General features: G+C 40.3%; 1 protein-coding gene across 2 annotated transcripts in view; it reads right to left on the reverse strand.

Annotated features, from left to right (window-relative positions):
- OS9 (OS9 endoplasmic reticulum lectin) overlaps positions 1-16838 on the reverse strand; it is a 43701-nt gene extending 26863 nt beyond the window's left edge. The window contains exons 1-5 of one of the 2 annotated variants that reach the window (XM_075199343.1): positions 16645-16838; positions 8229-8405; positions 8013-8076; positions 1730-1806; positions 83-181 (exon numbers count right to left, since the gene is read on the reverse strand). In XM_075199343.1, coding sequence (XP_075055444.1) covers positions 83-181; positions 1730-1806; positions 8013-8076; positions 8229-8405; positions 16645-16797 — 570 coding nt within the window. In that variant the 5' untranslated portion in view covers positions 16798-16838. The remainder of the gene's footprint in view (positions 1-82; positions 182-1729; positions 1807-8012; positions 8077-8228; positions 8406-16644) is intronic. The other variant, XM_075199342.1, reaches the window with a different exon arrangement.
- Positions 16839-27540: the final 10702 nt, after the last annotated feature.

A 27540-nucleotide genomic window follows, 5' to 3' on the forward strand; every position in this document is an offset into this window, starting at 1 on the left:
CCAGCATAGCCTTGCACACTTTTTCTTGTAGTCTGCTCGAAAACCACATAAATAGGAGAGGTAAGTATCCGCTTATCCTTACCCTAACTTCAGTCTCCCTGAACTTCCCATTCAGGTCACATTTAGAGCCGTTCACATACATCTGGCTGTGGTAGCGCTTTAGTCTGTGGTGTTTAGATGCCTTAAAGAATAAAATGACTCAGACATAAAAAGAACAAATTCTAGTGCATGAAATTCAGTTGTCTATAATTTCCTGAGACAATCTAGAACAGTTACTGTCTGAGCAAGTTTAAGATTGGTGCTCCAGAATGCCAGGCCACGCACATGCCATTCTAGGACGTCAACTAGATACCATATCGGTTCTCTGAGCAGACAGCGCATTACAGAGCTCTCTGCTACCACATACATCTAGCCTTCTCCAGCAAGCAGAATGTGGCACAGCAGGGCACAGCTCACTAGGAGTTAGGCGCCATGGTGACTTAAAACAGTACAGCTGCTGTACAGTCAGCCTCCCGTTTGCACCTCTTTCGTCAACCTTATCTGTACTTGTTTTATGAGCGATTGCATTTTGTATTATTGTAATTGATTGTCTGGCACTGCAGAGTTTTGCGACACCCTGAAAATAAATGAAGATGATTAAAGGGTTATTCTAGTGTGGTTTAAAAAAAAAAAAACTTTAGTATGTTTTAGTCCCCTTAGTTGTAAACCAAGTGTACGTGTTTTTATCTGCATTTCAGCAATATTTAAAATACAGATATGAGTGTAAGTACTCCCAAATAAATGGTGGAACTTTGATGTCATGTTATAAGCTTAAATATTTCGACTGAAATATGAACTAATAGCACATATTTTTATTATCTTATTGTGCTTGAAATGTACTGGCTAGGATAAACCAAGTTCTTCCTGGAAACAAAAAACGGTAAAGGTTTTAATGATACTAGCAGGAGGAATGATGAATGAGAAAAAAAAAAAAAAAAAAAAAAAAAGGGGAGATATAGTTACAATAACAACAGCTTTACTCTCATCCCATAGACTGCACCTTAAACACAGTGTACAATTTTGGCTACTAGTCTACACGATTACACATGTTTAAGCAAATATGACAGGATGCATGAGCAATGCCTGAATGATTTTCTTGGTTAGCTTTTCATACAAAACAAGGCAAAACAGTACAAGTAGTTATAACTTCCGCCACCTAGTGGAGATTAAACAAACAGAGACACCGATGGCTCTACACTTCCAAGTGTTCCAGGTGGACAATAATAGATTGTGTAATCGCACATAAGTAGGGCTTGGAGTCTAGTCTTGCATTGACCATTGAAAAGGGAATCAAGTGTCAGGTTTGTGTGGTTATAGGGGGCCCCAAAGCACTCCTGTTGGTCATTTCATCCACAAACCTACATACCCATTCTAGAAGACTTGGTGTAGGCAATGCGCAAGTGAGAAGTGATATGCGCACAAAGTTTACAGACACACACTCCTTAGCTGGAGTGAGGAGGTGTTACATAGTTAAAATGTAGTTTATGGTATGGTTGTGTATATTAGATAGCCATTAATAGGTTTGAAAGCTCCTTTAACTTAACATGCAGCAATCCTACATTTTACCACCGGGTATGACTTGCAGTACTGATCAATTACGGTCAGAAAATTAAGTAAGCCTTGGATTAAATTAAAAATAAACCAGATATAGCTTTGACATTACTGAAAACAATATTGCAAACCCACTCACCTTTGCAGTCTCATTGTTCCAGTCAAATTCTGACTGATAGTATCCAAGATACAGTATGTCTCCCTTTACCTCAGATTCTGAAAAACAAAGGTGTTTTGCACAACATTAGTGTTAATGTTTCCCCTCTTACTAACTACAGCACTCATGAGGCAGGCAAGCTGTGCCCAGGAGTGAGTGCAGACAAAATATTAGGGAATAATTTACCCCACACCATAAAAGTTTAGAAGGATTAGAATCTCATGGGATTTGTGTGATCTGTATAAAAACTTGTGCTTTTAGATGGCCACAGAACTGGTCAGCAAGTTGTAATATCCCCATAATTTATAGTATGGAATAGATCATCCCATACATGCAGGCAAACACTCTGGAGACCCAACATTGCATACAGTAGTGTGTGTCATTTTTCTATGCTTCTACAGATGGGGTGGGAAAATAAATTATATTAAAAATGTGTCAAGAAATCTTGGATAATTACGGTCTAAAGCACAATTAAGCAGACCATGCTTGTGTTATGCTCGCCACAGGCAACAAGGTTTTGATTACACAAACTACTTACAAAACAAAATGTTTTTGGGGGTTTTTTTTCGTTGAGCTTTATGTAATTTACATTACTATGGACAAGCTGTTCTTAGCCCCTACTTAACAATGGGTATTTGAGGTCTTCATTACCAGATCACCTTTGATAGATTTGTTTAAGCACTGATTAAACTGAAAAATATTTTTAAAAAGTATTCCTACCCCAATGACTGTTGTATAGTTGATGACAGTGGCTGCGGGACAGGCAAGTGATAAATACACTGTAATAGGGTGTTCATACTAAAGAGCGAACACATGTAGCACACACACTCCACAAAACCTTTGGACTAGACTATGCCAACTAACCTCATGCTATAGATCCGACGCTGTTGCATTATGACAGTATTAAAGCACCGACAGGAAGTTTATTGGTGGACATAAAAGAGGATTTATGTACTTACGTTAAATCCGTTTCTCTGATTCCATCTGGGGGACACTGCTTACCATGGGTTGTGGAGGGGAGCTTGGGAGTTGGCACCTAACTAGTTAACTTTAGTACTGCCTACAGACCCCTCCCCTCTACATTCCCCCTGCCTCTTCCTCCTCAGTTATTTAAAAAGCCCCAAGGAGATAGGTCAATCAACCAAGAGCATATAGAGGAAAGGCAGAAGGGAGGGATCGCAGTGTCCCCCAGACGGAATCAGAGAAACGGATTTAACGTAAGTACATAAATCCTCTTTTCTCTTTCATCCAGTCTGGGGGACACTGCTTACCATGGGGACGTTCTAAAGCAGCTCCCTAAGGGTGGGACTACTCTGAAAGCCCCGCTCGTAATGCAGAAGCAAATATATTCAACTGGAAAACTTTGTAAAGCTGTGGACAGAGGACCAGGTAACTGTTCTGCAAAGCTAGTCTGCAGAAGCCACATATCTCGCTGTCCAAGACGCCCCTACCGATCTGGTAGAATGGGCCGTAAGTCTCTCTGGCACCGGACGGATAGCCTTATGTAAGTTTGCCTAAAGGTAGCCGTAATCCATTTTGCAATGGACTATTTTGAGGCTGGCTAGCCTCTCTTATTAGCATCATAAAGAACAACAAGGAAACAGTACGCCTCATTAGAGAAGTTCCTTTGACATAAACGCGGAAAGCTCTAACCACATCTAACTTTTCCATAGACTCTGAATCCGAATGGGAAGTGGGAGAAAAGACCGGAATTACAATTTCCTGTTTCAGATGGAAGCCGAAACTACTCTAAGAACGAAGGAAGGGAGGATTCTTAACCGCTCTGTTCTTGAGGAAAACCAGATATGGTTCCCGGCAAGACAGAGCTCCTAATTCTGAAACCCTACGCGCAGATGCAATAGCCAAAAGAAGAGGACCTTCCAGGTCAACCACTTCAAATTTGCCACAAATAATGGCTCAAAGGGAGGCCCTTTAAGCATATCCAGCACCAGGTGAGATCCCACAGTGCTGTAGGCGGAACATAGGGAGACTGAATATGCAAGACTCCCTGGAGGAAAGTCCTAATATCTGGCAAATCCGCTAATTTCAGGTTAAAAAAAGACTGAAAGTGCAGATACCTGAACTTCTAGGGAACCTAAACGAAGGCCTGCTTCCAGGCCATCTTGAAGAAAAGCCAATAAACGAGGAAGACGAAAGGAGGACATGTGACGTGTCCTATTATCGCTCCATCTGATATAGGCCTTCCAAATCCGGAGATAGGTGCGAGCTGAGACTGGCTTTCTGGCTCGCATCATAGTGTTCGCCAGGCTGGAGGAAAAACCTCTAGCCCTCCAGAGGCTGGCTTCAACAGCTATTCCGTTAAACTGAGCTGAGGTAAATTCTGGTAACGGAAGGGGCCTTAGCAGAAGAAGGTCGTCTCGAGACGGAAGACGCAAACCCTGTCCTTCCGCCATAGAGATTATGTCCGCGTACCAGACTCGGCGCGGCCATGAGGGAGCCATTAGAATTACTGGCAGACCTCCCTGCTTTACTCTTCTGAGTACGCGAGGAAGCATGGGGATCGGAGGAAACAGGTATCCCAACCTGAACTCCCATGACATCGTCATGACGTCCACTGCCACCGCTAAGGGGTCACTTGCCCCTGCGCAGAACCTGTGAACCTTTCTGTTGTGTCTGGAGGCCCTGAGATCTATGTCCGGAAGACCCCATTCTGAACCAGGGACTGGAAAATTTCCGGATGGAGTGACCACTCCCCCGGTTCTGGCAAAAACCAAAATTTGAGCTGCAATATTCATTGCGGCTGCACTCCTGGTTCCTCCCTGCCTGTTGACATATGCAACGGCCGTGGCATTGTCTGACTGAACTCTGACAGTGTGGCCCTGGAGGAGGGACTGGGCCCCCCGGAGGGCCAGTAGTATTGCCTTCAACTCCAGCACGTTTATGGATAGGGCTGATTCCTGAACCGACCAAAGTCCCTGGAGCCTGAGGTGCAGGATTACCGCCCCCCCAACCTTTTAGGCTGGCGTCCGTCGTAGCTATGATCCAAGACCATGGAGCGAAACACCTGCCCACTGTCTTGTGATCCCGAATCGGCCACCACTGAAGTGAATCTCTCACCCTGGAGATGGAGAGATTTTCTGGAGATCCATACGTAGGTGGGATCCTGACCATTTCGTCCACAGATCCCACTGAAGACATCGAGAATGGGCTCGACCGAATGGAATGGTCTCGAAGGAGGCCACCATTTTCTTCCGCAGCCGCATGCACAAGTGCATTGAGGGGCTGAGAGAGGACAAGACCTGAGTAGTAATACTCTGAATAGAACTGATCTTCTCTACAGGCAGGAACATCCTTTGCTGGCTGGTGTCCATAATGAGCCCTAGGGAAACCATGCGTTGACACGAAACCATCTGGGATTTCCTTAAGTTTATTAGCCATCCATGGCCCTCGAGAACCGCCAAGGTGAGGGATAAGTGATGACGTAAGCAATTCTCCGTGGAAGATTTGATGAGCAGGTCGTCTGAATAGGGCACAACCTGAACTCCTTGAAGGGAAGACATGCTGCCATAACTGACATGATCTTCGTGAAAATCCCTCAGTGCCGTTGAGAGGCCGAAGGGAAGGGCCCGAAACTGATAGTGGAAGGATCCCACCGAGAATCTTAGAAGAGACTGATGTTGGATCCAAATGGGAATCTGGAGGTATGCATCTTTTATGTTTATGGATGCCATAAACTGAATCTTTAGAGATTCCATCCGAAATTTGTCCACCCGTAAGTGCACATTGAGGCCCTTTAAGTTTAGGATGGGACGAAAAAGAGCCGTCCGGCTTCTTGACCAGAAACAGGTTTGAATAAAAACCCCTGTCCCTTCTGGTAATCTAGGACCCTGCAGATAACTCTTTGAGAAAGAAGAGAGGCGACACAATCCTGTATCGCCTGCCTTCTTGATGGATCTCGGGGGAGCGGGGTCATGAAGAAGCGATGTGGAACCGGGCCCAGCAGGTCTATCCTGTAACACTCTGATATAATGCCCCGAATCCAAGAATCTTGGGAGGACGCTGCCCCCTTTTCCTGAAACAAAGACAGACGTCCCCCCACTGGCGCCCCTTCCAGGAGAACAGAGTGGTCGTCAGGACGCATGCTTTTCCTGGGTCTTGGAGGCCTGGCGTCTAGCTGCAAACGAGGATCTACCCCTGGCAGAGGAGCCTCGAGAATTGTGCTGTCTGCCTCTAAAGGACGGTCCTCTAGGAAGGAGGTCCCCCGAAAAAGGCTGACGAAAGGAGCTGACCGAGGGTTTCGGCTCCTGCTAGGGAATACCGGCAAGGAAGTACTTTTGCCCCCCGTTGCCCGGGAGATCAGGGTATCCAATTCCGGAGTGAACAAACCTGCTGCAGAAAAAGGAATGGTTTCCACGAACTTTTTTTGATTCCGCATCTCCTTCCCAGTATTTCAGCCATAACGTTATTCTTGCTGAGATAAATGCAGCCTGAATAGAAGAGGATACAGCCGCTGTGTTCTGGGTCGTCTCATAAAGGGACCCCGATGCCTCCTTCAAATGCAAAGCCAGGGGAAGAAAATAAGAGTCCTGCAAGGCCTCTGCCAGCTGGTCTGCCCATGCTTCTATGGCTCTAGCCACCCAAGCCGAAGCAAATGTGGTGTGAGAGAGAAAACTGACCAGATGGGATACGAAAGAGGATTAGAAATCAGGGGGAGGAAAGATAGATTTCAGTATTATCTATAGATAGGTGGAATGAAGGCTGAAGGAAAGTATGAGTTTGCTGGAGAAGGCGGTGCAGATAGACAGAACAGAGCCACGTGCAACACTAAGAGAGAGGAAGAGGAGCGAGAGTCGGAAGGAGAGACACTGAAGGAACTTCCAGAGAGGTAGGAGGCGAACCAGGAGAGGACAATGCCACAAAGGCCATAGGAGTGAAGGGTGTCAAGGAGAAGAAAGATCAACACTGTTGAAAGAAGGGGAGAAATCAATGAATATGAGAAGATCAAGGACAGTTTCAGTAGATTAAAGAGGGCCTAAACCCGAGTGAAGAGGGTTGGAGGAGATAAAACAGGTCAGACGGTTCAAAATAAGTCGTTCACGAATTTTGAAATTTTCAAAGCAAAAAAGGTGAGCAGATAAATGGGGAGGCAGTTGGAGACAGAGGAAGGATGAAAAGAGGGCTTCTTAAGAATATGGTAAACAAAAGTATGTTTGAAGGCAGAGGGGAAGACAGAGGTGAGGAGGGAAAGGTAAAAAGATGAAGTGAGCAAGGTGCAGGCAAGCAATGGGAAAGCAGAAGAGGTTGGAGGAGAAGGGGGGGGGGAGAATGGGTTGAGGGGGCAGGTTGTGGGTGAAGAGAGACGAGAGGTGTGGTGGATAGTGTCAATTTTATCCTTCAATTAAGTGTCAGTCTTGAGCTGTGAATGAGAAGGGAAATTAATGGTGAGGGAAGACAGAGAAGTGAATTGACAGTGGTGAAGAGGCGGTAGGACTTGTTGGAAAAGAAGGAGATGAGGGAATTGAAGTAGGTTTGTTTGGAAAGGGCAGTGTAGCCTTTTCCTTGAGGTTATACTCCAACTGCAGGAGACTGGGGATTCTATATACTTCCAACACATGGGCTGCACGGTGGCCTAGTGGTTAGCACTGCTGTCTCACAGCACTGGGGTCATGAGTTCAATTCCCGACCATGGCCTTTATCTGTGTGGAGTTTGTATGTTCTCCCTGTGTTGCGTGGGTTTCCTCCGGGTGCTCCGGTTTCCTCCCACACTCCAAACACATACTAGTAGGTTAATAGGCTGCTATCAAATTGACCCTAGTCTGTGTGTGTGTCTGTGTGTATACTAGGGAATTTAGAATGTAAGCTCCATTGGGGCACGGTCTGATGTGAATGAGTTCTCTGTACAGCGCTGCGGAATTAGTGGCGCTATATAAATAAATGGTGATGAACACATGCCAAGCATAATTAAATAATAAAATTATCAGACTTTTGAAAAATAAAGCACTTTCATAAATGCATACTATCTGTAACTGATAAGGACAGGGCAAGGTTTATAAAGAAAGACACCCTTCTCTTATCTGGCCCTAAATCCATGGTTTGTATATATTCTTACTCTGTAAGCCAAGCAAGTACATAATAAAATGAAGCCAAAGATAAACCATGATCATGTTAGTATCCCTATGTGTGATGTGATTAGTCATCTCATTAGCAAAAAGGAATTGAGAAAATGTATGTAAAATATTCTGGCAACTAAACAAGATAAATTTGTGTTCCACACTGCCGCTTGATTCAGATAACTCACATATACCTTCAATATGGTATTGCTGTATATGCTTTCCATAACAGAACTCGTAGGTCCACCAGTCTTTGGTCTGAAAAAAAATAAAGACTGTAAAACCTCAAACATTACAGACATGTAAGCAAACGTATTGCAATAAATAAAATTCTCCCCTACTACATACCGTTATTACTGAATAAAACAACTATTTTCAGGAGACCAAATCACTGGTGTGTTGTACTCTACCTTTGTTAGACATGGTGCAGCTTCCATGGGCTTCAAAAGGTCAGCTATTCCAAGACCCGAGTAGGTCTGAGGGTCGTCCTCCCTCTCCTGCTGAAATTTCACAGCAACCGCTGGGAGCTTGCATTCATAATTCTGCTTGTACTTTGAAGCAATCGTAACTATGTTGTCAGCCTTGCTCTGCATTAGCAACAAAATAAAAGAAAAAAAAAAAAATTAAAAATCAATTGTGTATCATCATTTAGAAGGCACATAAAAAAAGTAATATACAGTGCGGAGAGGGGGATGCACACAGTGAATGCAGGTTAGAGATTATATATATATATATATATATATATATATATATATATATATATATATATATATATCAATATCTATATCTATATATTTGATACATCCAAGAAAATTACATGTAAAAGCATTTGCAATCCCTAATAAAATGCATAACCAATTAAAAACAAAGATTCAATCTCTCACAGAATGCAAGATAAGTTTTCAATATATCAGTAGCATGAATTCTGATCTTTAGTCACGCATATACCAAATATATTATACATTAACCAATTCCGTTATTGCAACTATAACCTCTGTAGACAATAAATAAATTAGGACTTCTCGAATCCAGAGCATTCCACAATAATCCACAGTGGTGCAGTCTTTCCAGTAATAAATCGAATTAGAGTCTCATAAATATACCGCCCGATACTGGGTAATTCCCATCGGAAAAATATGTTGGTATTAAATAGAATATATCTGGCGTGTTCTCAACTGGAAAGGAAATATTCTATTAACACGCCGGATATATTCTAACCTACATTCACCGTGTGCATCCCCCTCTCTGCGCTGTATAATTCTTTTTTTATGTTGTTTACCTAGTAGAGGAGAGTGACACTATAGCCATTGCAGCTGCGTTTGGAGGCTTCATATTGTTATTCAATAATAGCGCCAGGTAAAGTTTTTATATATTTAGAAGGCTCCACAGATTCCGCAGTGCTGGATAGTTGGCATACAGATACATGAATACTACATCAAATACATATAAATATAATTACAAATACAATTATGCGTAGTAGCAGACATGTGTAAAAAAGAAAACCAGGTATGTGTAATGCTCGAGCAATTACAGGTAGCACAAAAACAAGTTGGCTATGAATCCTGTGTGTGTATGGGTAAACATGCTAATGCATAGCGGTCACACAAGGAATTCAATTTAGGACATCACAAGGGTAAACAAGTTAGAGACACAGGGTAGATAGGACCCAGCCCATGACAGCTTACATTCTAGAGGTGTTAATCTTTTCCATTAAATAATTACGTTTCATTTCCTCGTTACTGTGGCACAAATTTAAAATTTCATCCTGCAGTTCCCGCACAACACTGCTTTCTGCTAGATTTGTAGATGGTTTCCCCTATATGATGTAAATCAGAGCTGTATCTCTTATCTTCTGTATAAATGTTGCAATATTGAGTCATTTTTATTGCAAGTGAAGCATTTTGTATAACCATGCCAAAATTTTACTTTAATTCAACAGAAAACATTACACGGAACTTTGTATTGAACTCCCATACTTTATTGCCATAGCAGGCAGTGGAACATCCTGGAACTCGAGCACCGATATTCTATATGTTACTGTCGGCAGTCTAACAGTAACTAGATACATATAGGGGAAGTCAATTGGCTGTGTTATTTTCGAGAGTAACGCGGTCTGCGCACTACTACCGTTCATATGGCATTTACCCTATATTTCTGCTTGCAACTCCCCAAGCAAAAATCAGCGTTAAAAGTTACCGTACTAACGGTAATAGTGTGCAGGCTGCGTTACTTTTAGAGTAACACAGCCAACTGAATTCCCCCCATAGTGGTAGATGTGGCGGCGCTTTGCCTTTAATAAAATTGCTCATTTAAATAATGATGGCAAACAGCAGAGAATTAGCGGTTATAAATAACCGCCGATTGATACATTTACCCCCTAGGCCTCATTTGGACTGATTTATTAAATGCATATCCAATACATTGGATATGTGAATTTCCGAACAATAAAAAAAACAGAAAACCATAATCCTCAAGTAAAACAACACTGTGCATGTAGCATTACAATTCATGCCAGAGAATGCAAGCTAAAAAGACACAAGCAATGTGTAACAAACAAAACAAAAAAACAAAAAACAAAAAAGTGTGCAACAAGCCTTAGCTATATTTATTATTGCACTATACAGATCTATACTCATGAATGCAAAATGTTATGCTGGCAGTGTGGGGAAAAAAAACCCCAGCAGGTTCCAGCTTCCCTCTTATCACCTACCAGTGATTATGTTGGGCACTAGTTCTTTGCTCTGGGTACTAAGAACCCAATATCAGTCCTCAATGGCTGTCGAGCTGAGTTCCAGGAGTGGAAGAGTGCAAGTTGGCAGAGGCTGAATTCTAATAAAATTTCTCATGCATTCCTACTGAAATGAAATATATCTGGGACTCCCAGAAAAATAATTGCAACTTTTGCAGCTGGTACACAATGCAGCAGCTAGGCTATTAACTAACCTGCCGTTACTGACCCATAACACCTGTTCTCCATTGCCTTCTCTGGCTGCCTGTAATATCAAAAACCTGTTTCAAGATTGGCTTATTAGCAATTAAAGCGCTACACAAATCGGGTTCCTGGATACTTGAAGCAGCTTCAGATTCCCTATATTCCCACCCTCACTCCGCAAACGAAGGACTAACAGTACCTAGAATCTCCCAGTCTTCAGATGTGGCCTGAGCTTTTAGCTTTCCAGTTCCTACTCTTTGAAACTTACTACCTTGTATATTCTGATTTCTCCAAAAACAGACTCAAATGTACCTGCATTTCATAATGCACCTCTACTTTCACAATGCCCAAATCTTAATTCTCTAAAAGATGAACAATGTGGTTTTTATTCTGCAAATGAAACATTGTTTGAGTCCTACTGGGAGAAATGTGTTAAATAAAATTATTATTATTATAACAATGTGCCATATTATAATAGCATATTATTTTATAGTAATAGCATAACGGTCATCTGTAATCATCAGTGCTGGACATGGTTACAAAGTTCGTAAAGGATGACTCTTCTAGAAAAATAGTAGTTGTCCCAAAATGTAGGAAAGGAAGAACCCATTAAAAAAAAGTTTCTGCAAACCTCAAACTATGGATCTTAAATATTGTCGTACAAGATATAGCTCTTTGTGCCGTTACCATGTTTTCCCAACTTCCTACCTCCTGGCCTCTAATTTTACCAAACTGACAGTTAAAAATATTTTTATTAAACCCTATTTCCCTTTTGTTACAGCACAGATGTAGTTTCATCAGTATGTTAGAGGGGAAGTGAAACCATTTAAACATATTATTTAACACTCTTTCCCCTTGAATGCACTGCTGATTTATTCACAACTTAGCAGTAACGATTTTATTTTGAGATTTCACATTAACCCCATAAGCAGGGTTTCATTTGTGCTGAAACAAACTGGAAGCAGCCCAGGGACTTCATTTGTACCAATTGCATTTAATGTATAGACTAGCAGGGTTTCCCAAACCCAGTCCTCAGGGCTCCCCAACAGTGCAGGTTTTCCATATCTTCTTGCTGGAGCACAGGTGTATTCATTACTGACTGACACATTGTAACAGATCCACAGGTGGTCCTAATTATGTCACATGTGATCCAGAAAACCTGCACTGTTGGGGAGCCCTGAGGACTGGGTTTGGGAATCCCTGGGTAGAGATAATTTTTAATGTCCTTTCCAGCCGATGTCATAAGTGTTTGTGTTCCACTCCTTTTTATCTACTAAAAAAGCACTGCCATAGTAAAATACATAAAAAATTTAGTGGTGTGGATACATGAAAAACAAAGCTAAAAAACAAACTATTCAGAATGATTGGTGCACACGTTTTACATAACACTTAGGTGCCCTTTTACTAGAGTACACAATTTTCTATATAGGGAAGACAGCTATTTTTTAGCAACACTATTATAATGAATAGACACCTTTGATTATTTTTTTTGTGCTTTATAATTAGATATAATTAAGTACCTATGTGTGCCCTTTCTCTGTACGTGAAATAGTATAAAGATATGCATGCATGCCCTATCTGCTCATCAGTCAGCATTAAAGAACTTAAATATCTACAGCTCTAGTACAGTGTTCTCCCCAGAACATCTTGCCAGCCGGGTGGCATTAAGAAGTAGCCAGGTGGGGACAGTGTAATACTTTGAAATAATATTGAAAAAATGTTGGAGGTTATTGCCCACACCTGCCAGGAATGGCAAGACTGGTGGTCAGTGGTATAACACACTGCCTGTTCTAATTGGAGAAACAATTGTTTACTCTATTATAATAGGTCTCTGTTGGGCTCCAAGAGCCGGGTGGAGCACCCAGGAAATAGGTACTGTGGAAAACAATGTAGTACATTATAAAAGAAAATATCCAAACATGTGGCCTATTCCTTAAACCTCAATTCCTAAGCTGCAATACCTAGTGAAATGCATCTCTAAAATTTTGCAGATTAGGTCTGGGTACACACTACGGGCCTGAGCCATTAAGGCAAAAAAGGAGTAAATGTTCTCTGGGACAAACCATGTTACAATGCAAAGGGTGCAAATTAGTTTATTATTTTGCACATAAGTTAAATACTGGCTGTTTTTTCATCTAGCACACAAATACTTGATAGCTTTATTATTACACTGAAATTTAAAGTTGATCTAGGACATGCCTACCCCAACTATAAATATGTCCCCACATTTTAAATTTACCTCCCCTCCTATGCAACATGGTTTTGCCCAGGTGCAAATATTACTCCTTTTTTATGCTTTGCTCTCCTTAATGACTCAGGCCCTACATGTTTTTCACCCGATAATTATGGCAATTACATGATAGGCGACCGTTAGGTCTGTTATCGCATTAGCGTTTACGCTTCCACAATCATGTGAAATTGAGTTTCTAAGCAGTAAACTGCGCTCCTACCAATATCACTTCCTACCCTAAAAGGATCACACAAATTTCACAAAACATGAAAGTTAAAAAGATTGAGTTTCCAGCACTATTGGGTGGGTTTACACAAATATAAAATAATACTTATATTATTCTAAAGCATGCGTTCTTCATTCAATGCTTTAGTGATCTGTGTGCAACCACAGTCTTCAATGTGATTTGTTGTATGCGGAAAAAAAAATCCAAAATAACAGTGTAATACTGTTTTAATACATGACAAAAACCATTAGCGAGTGTGTGAATACTTCCACTCTGTGTTCCCTTTTGGAGATACACTTACTAGACTTCTGTCTATAAATAAGCCTTCATAACCATATCTTCTATTCCACCTGGGATATATACCAAATTTCCTCCATCACCTCTGGGTTACCTGTTGTGTTTGCACTTACTAGCACTTTATAAAAAGCCAGCCTTGTATATCAGCAATCCTGATGCTCTCTTTCACACGTAAACCAATCTTTTTTTTTTTTTAACCAAACAGGTGTATGGATGAAACATATGCAAAAATATTAAAACAAATCTAGTGCGATACATTTCCTTGGTGTTCGTATATCGAATGATCTCTTCAAAGCACACCAGCAAATAGCCAAGCAAATTGTTACAAATGTGGACCATGTTAATATTATAAATACCTCAAATAGTATCTTAAATTGAAGAAAACTAGAACTGGCTTCTTTAGCGTCAATCCAGAAACTGTGGGACTTGTAGAACTACAAGTACCAGAGTTAGTAGTTGCTTCCAGCAGTAATATCTTGTAATTAATGTGAATGGTGGAAAGCTATTTTACATGCAATATTCAATCCAAAATTGATTTTGAAACCACGAGTCCCGAATCATGGGTTGGCCAAGGGAGGAACAGATAGTACTTGCCCTTGGATGTCTGCTGCGGGTATTGGGGTCCTCTTTTAGCAATATTTTGGTTGCATAGGAAAATACAGGCAGCATGGTGGCATAGTGGTTAGCACTTCTGCCATACAGCACTGGGGTCATGAGTTCAATTCCCGACCATGGCCTTATCTGTGAGGAGTTTGTATGTTCTCCCCGTGTTTGCATTGGTTTCCTCCAGGATCGTAGTCTGTGTATGTGTGTGGGTGTGTTAGGGAATTTAGACTGTAAGCCCCAATGGGGCAGGGACAGATGTGAGTGAGTCCTCTGTACAGCGCTGCGGAATTAGTGGCGCTATATAAATAAATGATGATGATAGACACCCTCCAGACTCTGGCAGCACTAAAATCCTCACATACAGAGCCGGAGCAGTAACCCACAGAACAAACCCACAGGTAAGTGTATCCTTCTTTTGGCTCCAAAATAAAACATCTGATTCACAGATAGAGATTGTCAGCGTTTTCTCTCAGCATGGCACTCAAACTTCATGCATCTCCACAAGGTGCTTCTCTAGTTTCATGTGTCACTGTTTAGAAAACTGAATTGGGCAGTAAGACCAGTAGACTGATCCTTAGAAAGTGTATAACTTACTGTTCAGTCACTTAAACTGTCAATTTTATCATCACCGATATAGAGAACTATTCCTGTTAACCAAGTGCTGAGAATCTGTACAATATCCAAGATTATTCCTAAACAAACATTTGTAAAATAGCAGCTGGTCTATTAACTGCAAGTAAGTAAAACAGTTCAATTATATGTGGCACATTATAATAACTTGTGTGCCCCTGATGATGCAAATCACTAGTTCAAAATTCACAATCCAAACTGGTTCTTAAAACTGAAAACACTCGATGCAAAATGAGGGCTTTCATTAGTTACTGTGACCCTTTAATTTTAAATTCTCCAAGCTTCAGTGCCATCACGTGAAAATTGTGATACATGTGAAACTGGGTACACACCTACGAAATTATCGTGTCAATCGCACGATAAACAACCGTTTTGGTCGATATTGCAAGAGTGTGTACACTCCCACGATCATGTTTTATTGTACCAAAACACATTGTATTGTTTACAAACTTCCGAAAATTCACAATCAACGATGTTGGGCAAATGAGGAAGTATGTGCGCACTCACAACCAGCTTAGGCAGATATCGGTGGCTTAGTGGCTAGCACTGAGGTCATGAGTTCGATTCCCGACTATGGCCTTGTCTGTGTGGAGTTTGTATGTTTTTCCCCAGGTGCTCCAGTTTCCTCCCACATTCCAAAAACATACTAGTATGTTAATTGGCTGCTTTCAAATTGACCCTAGTCTCTGTGTGTGTATGTTAGGGAATTTAGACTGTAAGCTCCAATGGGGCAGGCACTGATGCGAGTGAGTTCTCTGTAAAAGCGCTGCGGAGTTAGTAGCGCTATATAAATAGCCGATGATGAGTATATACAGAGTCATGACCTTTTCAGCAAATGGTTATGAGAGATGAAGATCACAGATCTGAAGATAAATTGTGAACACATGAATCGGCATGCTCATCGAGATGGTAAAATCATTACAGAAATAACATCTGACGTAAGATTGCATAAGTGTATACCCAGTTTAATAGCTACAGGCCAAAATTAGGATAAAGTAGTATGAACAAACTTCAATTTGGTCAGTCTAAGTTGAAATACAATCAAAAAGTGATCAGTAACTGGCTAGCACAGCACCACATAGCAAAAAGAGTAAGCAATGCATAATCTCACATTTAAAGAAAGAGGTAGATTATATAAAGATATACACAATTCATACATTCATGTATTCAGTCAGAATGGAGACACTTCACTAGTGCAAAAGGGCAAGATTTTGGTTGTGCACAGACAGGACTAACAAAATAAAATATCACTCAAAAGTACTTTGCCCGTGGAATGCAGCAAGCAAACCTAGTACTGAGAACATAGCATCACGGTCTCCAGTTTTGTTGATGGCATTCCCTCCAGAATTGTTGTAACTGAGAATAAAGAAGCTAAATGCAACTTCTACATTAGTTATGGAGGATGAAATTGGCCAATGCATCCAGGTAATGCTTATAGTAAAGACACTTCCTTTGATCTTGTGGCTCTCAGAAAAAGACTGACTCACATGCACTAAAATGCAGTTAGGACACATTCTAAGACATTTGTAATTCATCAGTATTTGTAGCACTTACAAAGGTTCTGCATACATTGTTGGTGTACTTCAATGGTTGTTTTGGATTGAAAAAAGGAAGCAACATTTATTTTCACTATAACATCTATAAATGTAATAGGAAGATGGGAATTGAAATGCTACTGTGAAACTAGTATACATGGACTTCTTATATACACTACTTGCAGAAACAAAACATGGGGTAATGACCCAGGTATATTTTGGGTTCATTGTTCCCAAAATAAGTATACACATATACAGTACATGACAGGGGCTACCTATACTATGTGATGGAGGGAATACACCTGTAATGACAGAGTGGACAAGTTAGGAGCAGAACCCTTAACAGCTGCTGCACCCCGGTCTCTATTACCTGTCCTTTTATCACCGGCTCTGACAGGATCTCTATCCCGTACTTCATTTCCGTCAGCTCCTCTAAATTTAGAAAGCCCAAAGAAGCCGACGTGACACTAAACAGCAGCCATAAAATCCCAGAAACAAAGACACAGATCCCAGGTAGCGCCATCTTCTCTGCCCTTACACAGATATGCACCTTCCTCTAAACCACCCTGATACCGCTCGCTCCCGCCTCCCGAAAGCTAATTGGTCAGCCCGGTGACAGGGAAGACTTTCATAGGCCGAGGCAACTGTCTTTCATTGTTCACCTCACGCAGCACATTTCCTTATCGATGTCCCCGCCCATATTCTAGTATTCTAACACAGAACATTAACTCAACTGGTTGGAAAATATGCCACTCACTCCACTCTGTCACTCCTGATTGGCTACGGGAGAGCCGGCGTGGGCTTGTTATGGCTGGCTTTGACAGTGGCGGTGATAGGTCAGGATCAGTGATGACTTAAACCAATCGTAAGCAACCGGCAGCGCTAATATTAACCCCTTCTGTTGGTGGACGCAGAGAAAGGTTCAGGAGGCAAAGATGAATTAAATGAAACAAAATATAATTAATTAATAGATATACTCAATTATTCATATATGAAGATGATTGCAATACTTCAAGATCTCTCTAACCTTGGTCTACCTTGTATGTCCCTGTTATGTGTTACACGTTACACCTGTATATTGGTGTTGTGCCACATTTGTGTACTTGTTACTACGCTTTTGCCCATGCCCTCTCTTGTGATTAAATATCGTTTTGTATTGATTTTACCATTTTTTTATTTTATTTATTTATTTATTTAGTACTTTTGACGTTTTTTTGCTGCAGAATCTGTGAAGACATGTAAATAAAGGATGATGATTATTATTTATTATTGCTCACACTCATTCCCTCCAAAATAACAACCTATACCTTTTACAAAATATTCTGCAACTGAACTTCCCCCTGAAAGGGGGGGGGGGTCTATAGAGCCAAAATGCAGTTGTAAACACCGGCAAAAGTCTCTTTCAGCACTATTTGTTATTTTTTAAAGGGTTAAAGTTGCTTGAAATCATAGCTTTTCTCCAATATTAACCCATACCTCCCAACATGTCTGTCCATAGCGACGGACAGGGGCGCCATGTTGGGGCTGTTGGGGGATGGGAGATATCTCCCTTCCCCCAACATTTCCACCCGTGGGACAAACCTGTCCCTGGCCGGGAAAGAGCCCTAAAATCGGGACTGTACTGCTGAAATCAGGACAGTTGGGTGGTATGATTAACCTACTTTTTGGAGCTTACCGCTGTCCCCATAGACTTCAAATCAGCCACAGTATAGTAAATGGCAACAGTGCTTCTTGAGGGCTATCGCGCTGGGGTCATAAATAGACCCCTTAATGTGCTATTGTAGTTACCTATACAAAAACACAGAAAAAAACGCTATAATACCCCTTTTGTTAAAATTGGTACATAATACAAATAATACACTGACCCAGTGGTGTTTGCCACTAAGCAGAGTATGTACTGGTTTAAGTCCCTCCGGAGGGTAAAATTCAACTTTAAATACCGGTAACAAGTTTATTTGAGTATATTTGAAACCAGGATTATCCAACTTTCTTGGGATATCTATGCGGAGGAGAGGCTTGACATAAAGCTACTTTCTCATTTATATGTCAGACCACAACGCTGAATAGGAAACTATTTCCTGTCCATGTGTTAACAGTGGGATATATTATACAGTACTAATTTAATTATGTTGGGACATTAATCTCCCTAAAGTACTGGTAAAGGAGAGTCATTGAATTTATATTCCTTGCGATTTCGGTCTGGACTTTAACTGAATTAACTCTTGTAGAGCTGAAAGAATTTTAGAAACCATTACATATTGCAATTTCCGATGAAATGCTCTGTATCTCTTGTCATTCTTTGGTGCTGATATTTTATCATCTATTATTATTTTATTTTTATCTATATTTTATTTAGTTCAGATTTTTTGTTCATATTAGGTTCTAATAAGTTTGTTTATACATACATATATTCATAAATATATGTATAGTTTTTGTACTAAAGACCAATCCCTTTGTCATTCTTGTCTTATTATGTACCAGTTTTAACAAAAGGGGTATCATAATCTTCACAGCGTTGTTTTCTGTGTTTTTGTATATGGCTTCCGTGTGCAGGGTTTTCAATGGGCCTTGAATAAGCTGCAGTGTATTTAGTACCCTTGTATGTTTATACTCTTATCCCAGTATAAGTTTCTCCTGTATATTTGTAGCACTTCATTCTGTACATTAGCGCTGAAGTTTCTCCCTCTTGGGAAGTTAGTTGTTATTGCAGTTACCTACCCAGTGATTCAATTTATAAGAGAAGCGCTTTTAAATATCAATAGTTCAGCATAGTTATAGGCAATAATACATTAGTGTGTTTATGTAGTAGGTAATATAGCCTCTAAGTTCCAATGAGCAGTAAAAAAAGGCAGCGTAGATGCACGTTAAACGCCTTATGAGATCTTGCACCTGTGTAATCATCTATATCAGTCATGGGTGATGGGTAACTGGCGGCCCTCCAAGTATTCACCTGTGGATCCCAACTCATTCCTGTTCTGTTGTCAGATCTGTTTGCTACAGCTTGTAGCACTTACGTTAAAATGCCTGCTGATTTATTACAAACAGGTGCCACTTTCTATATTTTGAATGTAGTCTTTTAACTTACAACTGAGAAAGGGGTGATGTGCGTCCCTGTTGAAGGTTAGAGGGGGCTGCCCATGTGGCCCCTGAGGTTTATCAGGTTGTTCATCTCTGATCTATATTGTAGATATAAGGTTGCACAATTCTTATGATGCCTGCAACAAGTGAAACTGACAGTTGAAATAATATAAAATAAAAACCTAGGAAGAAATAAAAACATTGTATAAACAATTTTTGTTGTAAATGTGTCTGCTGAAGAGTGGGATGGTAATAAAGGAGGGTAGGTATATACTTTGGGTTAGGGAGATGGGGATGTGATCTGGATCACTTATCTGTCACTTAAGGCTCGACTCTGCCTGTTTGTCATAAAGATACCCAGGTTCCCAAATTTTAAAGAATTTTGTGACAGTATTATTAAGTAGACATTGGATATATTCCACAATAAATGCAAATATTTATCCGGTACTGAGATGGACTGCTCAGACTAGGTACCAACGCTGGGGATCTGCACCCCAAAAATATATATATAAACAACCACAATAATGCGATGGTATACCAAGTCTGCCGTAAAAGTACTTGTGCACACAAAGATTTTTTAAAAATATTTATTAAAACAATATATGAACCACATAAAATTGGTATTGAATTCTAACCACATATAACATGCGAACTTGCATCAGTGCCACACCGGACAAATCTCAACGTAGGTGCACCTACAAAAATTGTCCAGATGTATATTTTACACATATAGTGCAATCCAGCTACTGTCAGCCATGTACTCCCATTAAGATTATATTAATCGCAGCAGGATCTTTCACCAATCAATTCCGTTGCATGAGCCACTTATAGTGTGGAACTGTTAGTTATATATAATTCAGAGGAGAAAAGAACTACAGCGCTGTTAAACGGATCTCATCTCATTCCAGGCAGAGTAAAACACAAGTCTCTTACCAGGTTCCTGGCGATGTGTTAAAAAGGACCGATACCTGCATTCAATGATGGATCCTGTAGTTAAGTCATTCTCCTTACTGTTCCTGAGTGTATCCGGAAAGCCAAAGCTCCGTAGTATGCTCTCACTGTTCCACGCTTGTAGCGAAGGAGGCGCTTGCTCTCAGCGTACTGCCAACGTCACTGTGGTGCGCACCAGTTGAACCTCCGTTACAATTTATCTCAAAGGAGTGTAAATTTCTTCTTAAACCAGAATCCTGGTAAATCAATGGGCACTGAATTTTAAATGGCAACTATGTTGCTACTGTGTCCTAACTGACGCGTTTCATCCCCTTAAAGGTGATTTCCTCAGAGATATGGTTAGTAATGAACTTAGCAGTCCTTTATACACACCACAAATTACAAATGATTAACACATGTTCGGGATTAACCCATTTCTCCCTGTGCACAAGTACTATACCCCTATTATCCTAGAGGATATTGCAACAAACTTATATTCAGAAAAGTGATGATGACACCAAATTTACCGTTTTATATTCTAACTGTATCTTTCCCATACGGGGAACTATAATCATTCCAACACATGTAATTAATAATATGATATAAAAGTATATAAAAACACTCCTTTTCCTATTTTTGTTTTTATTATTAATAAAACCCTATATATTAATATTAATCATTGGTTTGCTGATCTAATAATGGGCCAATGATTTTTATTCTATTCATTCGGAGAAACAATAAGTAAACATTGTTTTGACCATAGAAAAGCCCTCATTTTACACGTTATACAGCATTCAATTATATAACCGGCTCCAAAAAGAACCCACAAAAAGATATCTTATATCAAACATTTTAGGGTATGTAACCAATGTCAATAGATTATTCATAGGCGATTGCAATCTATAATGAAGCTTTCAATCAAAATCATAAACTCTCTTATATCAAACATTTTTTGGGGAGTATCTAACCAATGTCAAAAGATTACTCATAAACAATTAAGATCTATCATACTGCTTTCAGATAATATTTAACTCAAGTGACTCATTCAGACCCATCGGCTGTAGTGTATCTAACAAATAGATCCAGTATACTTCTTGTTTGCATAATCTCTTAAAGCGGTCCCCTCCCCTCGCTGTAGGTTTTATAAATTCTAGACCTGTAACGGATAAGCTATCTGGATTCTTCTCATGTCTCTCAAGAAAGTGTCTTGAAACACTATGGGATCTCAGACCCTTCAGAATGTTCCTTCTGTGCTCGTTGAGCCTTAATTTCAAAGTTCTTGTCGTGCGACCTACATAATATAAGTTACAACTGCACCTTAATAAATAAACCACATAAGATGAATTGCAATTAATAAAACCTCGTATATTATGGGTTCTATCCATATCCACAGATTTTACTGAATATTCTCTATTCTTAATATATGGTTACATACCCTAAAATGTTTGATATAAGATATCTTTTTGTGGGTTCTTTTTGGAGCCGATTATATAATTGAATGCTGTATAACGTGTAAAATGAGGGCTTTTCTATGGTCAAAACAATGTTTACTTATTGTTTCTCCGAATGAATAGAATAAAAATCATTGGCCCATTATTAGATCAGCAAACCAATGATTAATATTAATATATAGGGTTTTATTAATAAAAACAAAAATAGGAAAAGGAGTGTTTTTATATACTTTTATATTATATTATTAATTACATGTGCTGGAATGATTATAGTTCCCCGTATGGGAAAGATACAGTTAGAATATAAAACGGTAAATTTGGTGTCATCATCACTTTTCTGAATATAAGTTTGTTGCAATATCCTCTAGGATAATAGGGGTATAGTACTTGTGCACAGGGAGAAATGGGTTAATCCCGAACATGTGTTAATCATTTGTAATTTGTGGTGTGTATAAAGGACTGCTAAGTTCATTACTAACCATATCTCTGAGGAAATCACCTTTAAGGGGATGAAACACGTCAGTTAGGACACAGTAGCAACATAGTTGCCATTTAAAATTCAGTGCCCATTGATTTACCAGGATTCTGGTTTAAGAAGAAATTTTACACTCCTTTGAGATAAATCGTAACGGAGGTTCAACTGGTGCGCACCACAGTGATGTTGGCAGTACGCTGAGAGCAAGCGCCTCCTTCGCTACAAGCGTGGAACAGTGAGAGCATACTACGGAGCTTTGGCTTTCCGGATACACTCAGGAACAGTAAGGAGAACGACTTAACTACAGGATCCATCATTGAATGCAGGTATCGGTCCTTTTTAACACATCGCCAGGAACCTGGTAAGAGACTTGTGTTTTACTCCTCCTGGAATGAGATGAGATCCGTTTAACAGCGCTGTAGTTCTTTTCTCCTCTGAATTATATATAACTAACAGTTCCACACTATAAGTGGCTCATGCAACGGAATTGATTGGTGAAAGATCCTGCTGCGATTAATATAATCTTAATGGGAGTACATGGCTGACAGTAGCTGGATTGCACTATATGTGTAAAATATACATCTGGACAATTTTTGTAGGTGCACCTACGTTGAGATTTGTCCGGTGTGGCACTGATGCAAGTTCGCATGTTATATGTGGTTAGAATTCAATACCAATTTTATGTGGTTCATATATTGTTTTAATAAATATTTTTAAAAAATCTTTGTGTGCACAAGTACTTTTACGGCAGACTTGGTATACCATCGCATTATTGTGGTTGGATATATTCCACTGAGATAACATACCAGATACAATTGATTATTGAAATTCCAGAATTTAGCAGTTTGAAATCTAATCACTTTATTATTAATAATAATAATAGTAATAATTAATCTAAGTGTTTAGAAATGGCAGACAATGGTGTATTTAGGAGAAAGATAGATGGATCAGGCGGTAAGTTCATTCCTTTTATGCCTAAAATGAGTGGATTCATTTCTGGACTAGAACAAGGACATTTTAGGACAGAACCACCAAATATGGATGAAAGATTCTATGAGACCACATTCTCTCCAGCAATTGTCAGAAAATAACGGCATGTCTATGGCATTTCTTGGTGTATTTTGTAATAGTCCTGTAGTACCTGCAGTGTTTTATTAGACGTGCTGGTCTTGTGAACTGTTGGACATTTGCACCTTACATGCAGGAGCTAACTCCCTTCTCTTGATTGATAACCTGTACCTGAATCATTGACTTTATAATCCCACCCGAAACTCTGTACCCAGCTGGTCATTAACCGTTTCCCATAATCAGTGGTTTTCTATGTTCCAGTTAGTTTCATCTTTTGTTCATGTCCCTTAGATATCCTGCTAACCGTTGTTCTGTTTCCTTGTGTCCTTGGACCTGGCTTATTACCAAAATTTGCTACTCACATTAACCCATAATTAAATTCACCTGTGTCTACATTTTCCCTGTTTGTAAGTTTTCAGCTTCTATTCTGTTCTGTTTTTCAGACACTGTTATTTTAACTATATCCTGTCATACCCTGATTGTGTTCTGGTTTATCCTGCTATCCTAAACTAAACCCTGTTCTTGCTCCAATTTTCAGCCTTAGTGTTCCACTAATCCTTACTACTGTGTGTTATACAAAAATAAACATTCTGGGCCTGATTTATCTACAGGCTTAAGTCCCTTTGGTTACTGTATCTTGTGTGCTTAGAAACAGACTTTACTGAACGCAATTGCATGCAATTTATGTCTGAACACAAATGACCACTACTACTGCCTATGACTTCAAGGGCAAAACAGAGGAGAGTAGGGGTGGACGAACATAGCCCAGGTACAGTAAGGGCAATCCCATGCAACTCAAGTTTGACCATACACCGAAATACACTTCTTTTCAGACACAAGGTTTGTACCAGCTCCAGGGCAGGTATAACTGACAGATGATAGTGATGACCAAGCAGGGCATTCACTTTCACAATCTAATGGGATGACTGACAATTTACCTGCATACCTAACACCACTCGTCTAATCAAACAACACTGTATAAGACGATTGCAGGGGGACACCATTGCGCCTGTTCATTTCAAGAGAAACTGTACTTGTGTGCTAAAGAGGTAGGGGAAACTTTCACTTATGTGTATCAGTAGCAACGAAACAAAATGTATTTTATTTAAAAAGCATTGCATACAATAGCATGTACGGATGTGTGAGATTGTCTTCCTTACCCTTTCAAAGCATTTCCATACATTTCCATTGCAATATAAGTATGGAAATGTTTATACTTAGTTGCATACATTAATAATGCGGTTTTATGGTTTCAAATGTTATGAGCGTGTTGCCTATGTTATCTAGTTTGCACATAGTTGCATATATTATATATACTTTTTTATTTATATTAATGCTTACAAATATGACATGACATGCTTTATTATCCTTAAATTGTTTTTTTTACACAGAACCTTAAAAAGTTTATGATTGACCAAGCTTTGTTAGCTGTACGTATGTTTGGTCTATAATGTATAATTTCAAAGGGGGGACCAAAAAATCTTCATGCATAAGGACATGCTTTTTTAATTTTCCATCCATCTTCCTCACATATTGCAGAAGCAGTGAATCTCTAGGACACCATCGGTGGCTCAGGGAGCTACCTGTCGCGGCCCTCAGTATCAGTCAGCTGGCGAGGTAACAATTGAGGCAGCGGTGAGAGCCCACCAGGATGCAGGATGGAAGAGTAGTCAGCAGCCGGGTCAAAACCAGAGGAACGGATATAGCCAAATCAGAAGCAGGAGAATGGTCAGGAAGCCAGGTCAATACCAAATATCAGTCTAAGCCAGAATCAGGAACCAAGGAGAAGTCAGGAACAAGCCGGGGTCAGAATCCAAATCACAGCAACACAGGAACGCTGGAGCAAGGCTGAAGACCAAATACTCTGGCACTAGACATGTGTCAGAGGCTGCCTTATATACCCTAAGGTGCCTCCTGATAGGGTTAAGGAGATTTTGGCGGTAAGACATGCTGGCTGCAGACAGGTGAGCAGAGATAGCGTCCCGCTGCTAGGCAACAGGACGTGGTTGCTTGGAAGGTGCAGGCATCCGTCTTCTGCACCAAGTGTCAGTGCGGAGAAGGCGCCTGACAAGTAGTTATAGCACTTTTGCAACATTTTAACAGTCTTTGCATCATGGTGTACTTATATACACAATTGTGGAATATTATATGGAGGTTGATGAGGTAATCCATTGAAAGGGTTACTATGATGTAATTGTCATGAAACATTCGTGTTTAGGAGTAATGAGGGTAATTAAGGAAATGCACACATGTACCTTCATCTTTGAATTAGGAGTAACGATGGATGTACTGAAAAAATATCCAATTGCTCTCAAATCAATAGTCAGATAAAAACGCAATGACATGTACCTACGATTGTATGTCATGTAATTCACTTACTACTGTATTCATCTCCAGACATATTATTCAAATGCACTTGTATTTGAATAAAAGGGTCAAAGTTACAGGCGTGCTTTAAAAGCACAAGTTGCGTTCACATTACGTTCGAAGATGAAGCAGGCCCTCACTCCTGACTCCTCAGCAATCATTATAAACACACAGTAAACCCTAACCCCAACAAAAATGAAGCCAGCTAGAAGTTATTCAGTCACCAGTTCTTTTCAGAGACCAAGAAACCGGAAGTCAGACTCTGTCTTGGAATCTTCTGCGAACTTATATTTACCACCTTTTGATACATCTTTACTGCAGGCTACAGCTAAATAATATCCTGCTCCGTTCTCAACTAACTAATTTTCTGACATTGATCCCTGATATCTTAAAGTGTTTTCTTTAACTTCCACAACAGACAGCCCAAATGTTTCTCTTGTAGTAACCATGCATCCCATGAGTTTTGTTCAACCTGTAGATGGGCACTTTGAATGTTACTTAACCAAAGAACATATTCTGAGATCCCTGATTCTTCTTCTGCTATCTGTAATGTGGCTGTTGCTGCGACTAAGCAGAAATTCAGATATATAGGAAATGCACGCCCTCCTATGTCTGAGGAAGAACGCAGTTACAGAAGAATTTATCATCTATATCTCTACTGTGCCAGTTCTGAGCATTACATTCTGCAATGCACTCTGCAAAAACCTATGCATCCTGCATAAGATTCTCCAGTCAATTTATCTGCCGAAGAGAACCTTTATTTGGAATTAACTCCTGTTTCAGTGGGATGTCTACTTCTTCAATGTGTTCCAGAGGGAGTCTCACATTTCTTAATTGTTAATTGTCACGGTCGTCTGTATTTCTTGATCCGATTCGGGACCCTGAAACAGGAGCAGGACTGAAACAGAACTTAGCAGCCTGGATGATCTTCCTGCTCATGTTCTTGCTGATTGTAGAATATAGCAGGGGAATGAGCAGTCTGGAAATGTTGACAGGAACAGTGCACTAGTAATGCAGACAGGAACACTGCACTTTCTAATTCTGACAGGAACACTGCACTTGTAATGCAGTCAGGAACACTGCACTTGTAATGCAGTCAGGAACACTGCACTTGTAATGCAGTCAGGAACACTGCACTTGTAATGCAGTCAGGAACACTGCACTTGTAATGCAGTCAGGAACACTGGAGCCAAGAACTATCCTCTGGAGAGAAGTGTGTTGTTCTGGCAATGAACAGATCACAGCAGCAGGTTTAAATAGGGCGTCCCAAACAACTATTGGCTGATCAGTTCATGTGATCACAGCTGCTGAATCTGGTTGTTCTGGAATGATCACCTGACTGCATCCAAGATGGCCACGCCCATGCAGCAGAACAAACAGTGTGTGTTTGTTTACAAATGGAGGTGTGGAGAATGGGAATGTTGCAGACGACCAGTAGGGACCCAGGTAGCCGTGATATGACAGCGACGGATGGGGTAAGTGCGGCTAAGATCCCGATTTGTGACATTAATAAGAAGGAAATGTCTAATAGATTTGCTCCATTGGCAATGGCTTTGCCAAATCCTATTGTAAAGAAGGCTGTAGACATTCAAGCTGTTTCTTGCAGTGAGTTGCTGCCTTCAAGCTTTGTCATGTCATTTGTGTCTTCGTATCCAGAAGTTCCAGAGACAACAGCATGTACAGTTATCCCTAAGATGGCTGCATGTCCAGAGTTATCACAAATGACAGCTTGTTCAGATGATCCACAGATGAACACACAGACTGTGTTGTATGAGAGAACTGCCTTTGCAGAATTATTAGAGAGGTCTTAGAATTCTGCCCTGTTTGAGATGCCTGGAATGACAGTGCAGTCCCAGATGATCTCCCTGTTCGACGAGTATAAGATGACAATTCTGCC

Source organism: Mixophyes fleayi, chromosome 2, assembly GCF_038048845.1.
Source record: "Mixophyes fleayi isolate aMixFle1 chromosome 2, aMixFle1.hap1, whole genome shotgun sequence".
Taxonomy (NCBI): Eukaryota; Metazoa; Chordata; class Amphibia; order Anura; family Limnodynastidae; genus Mixophyes; species Mixophyes fleayi.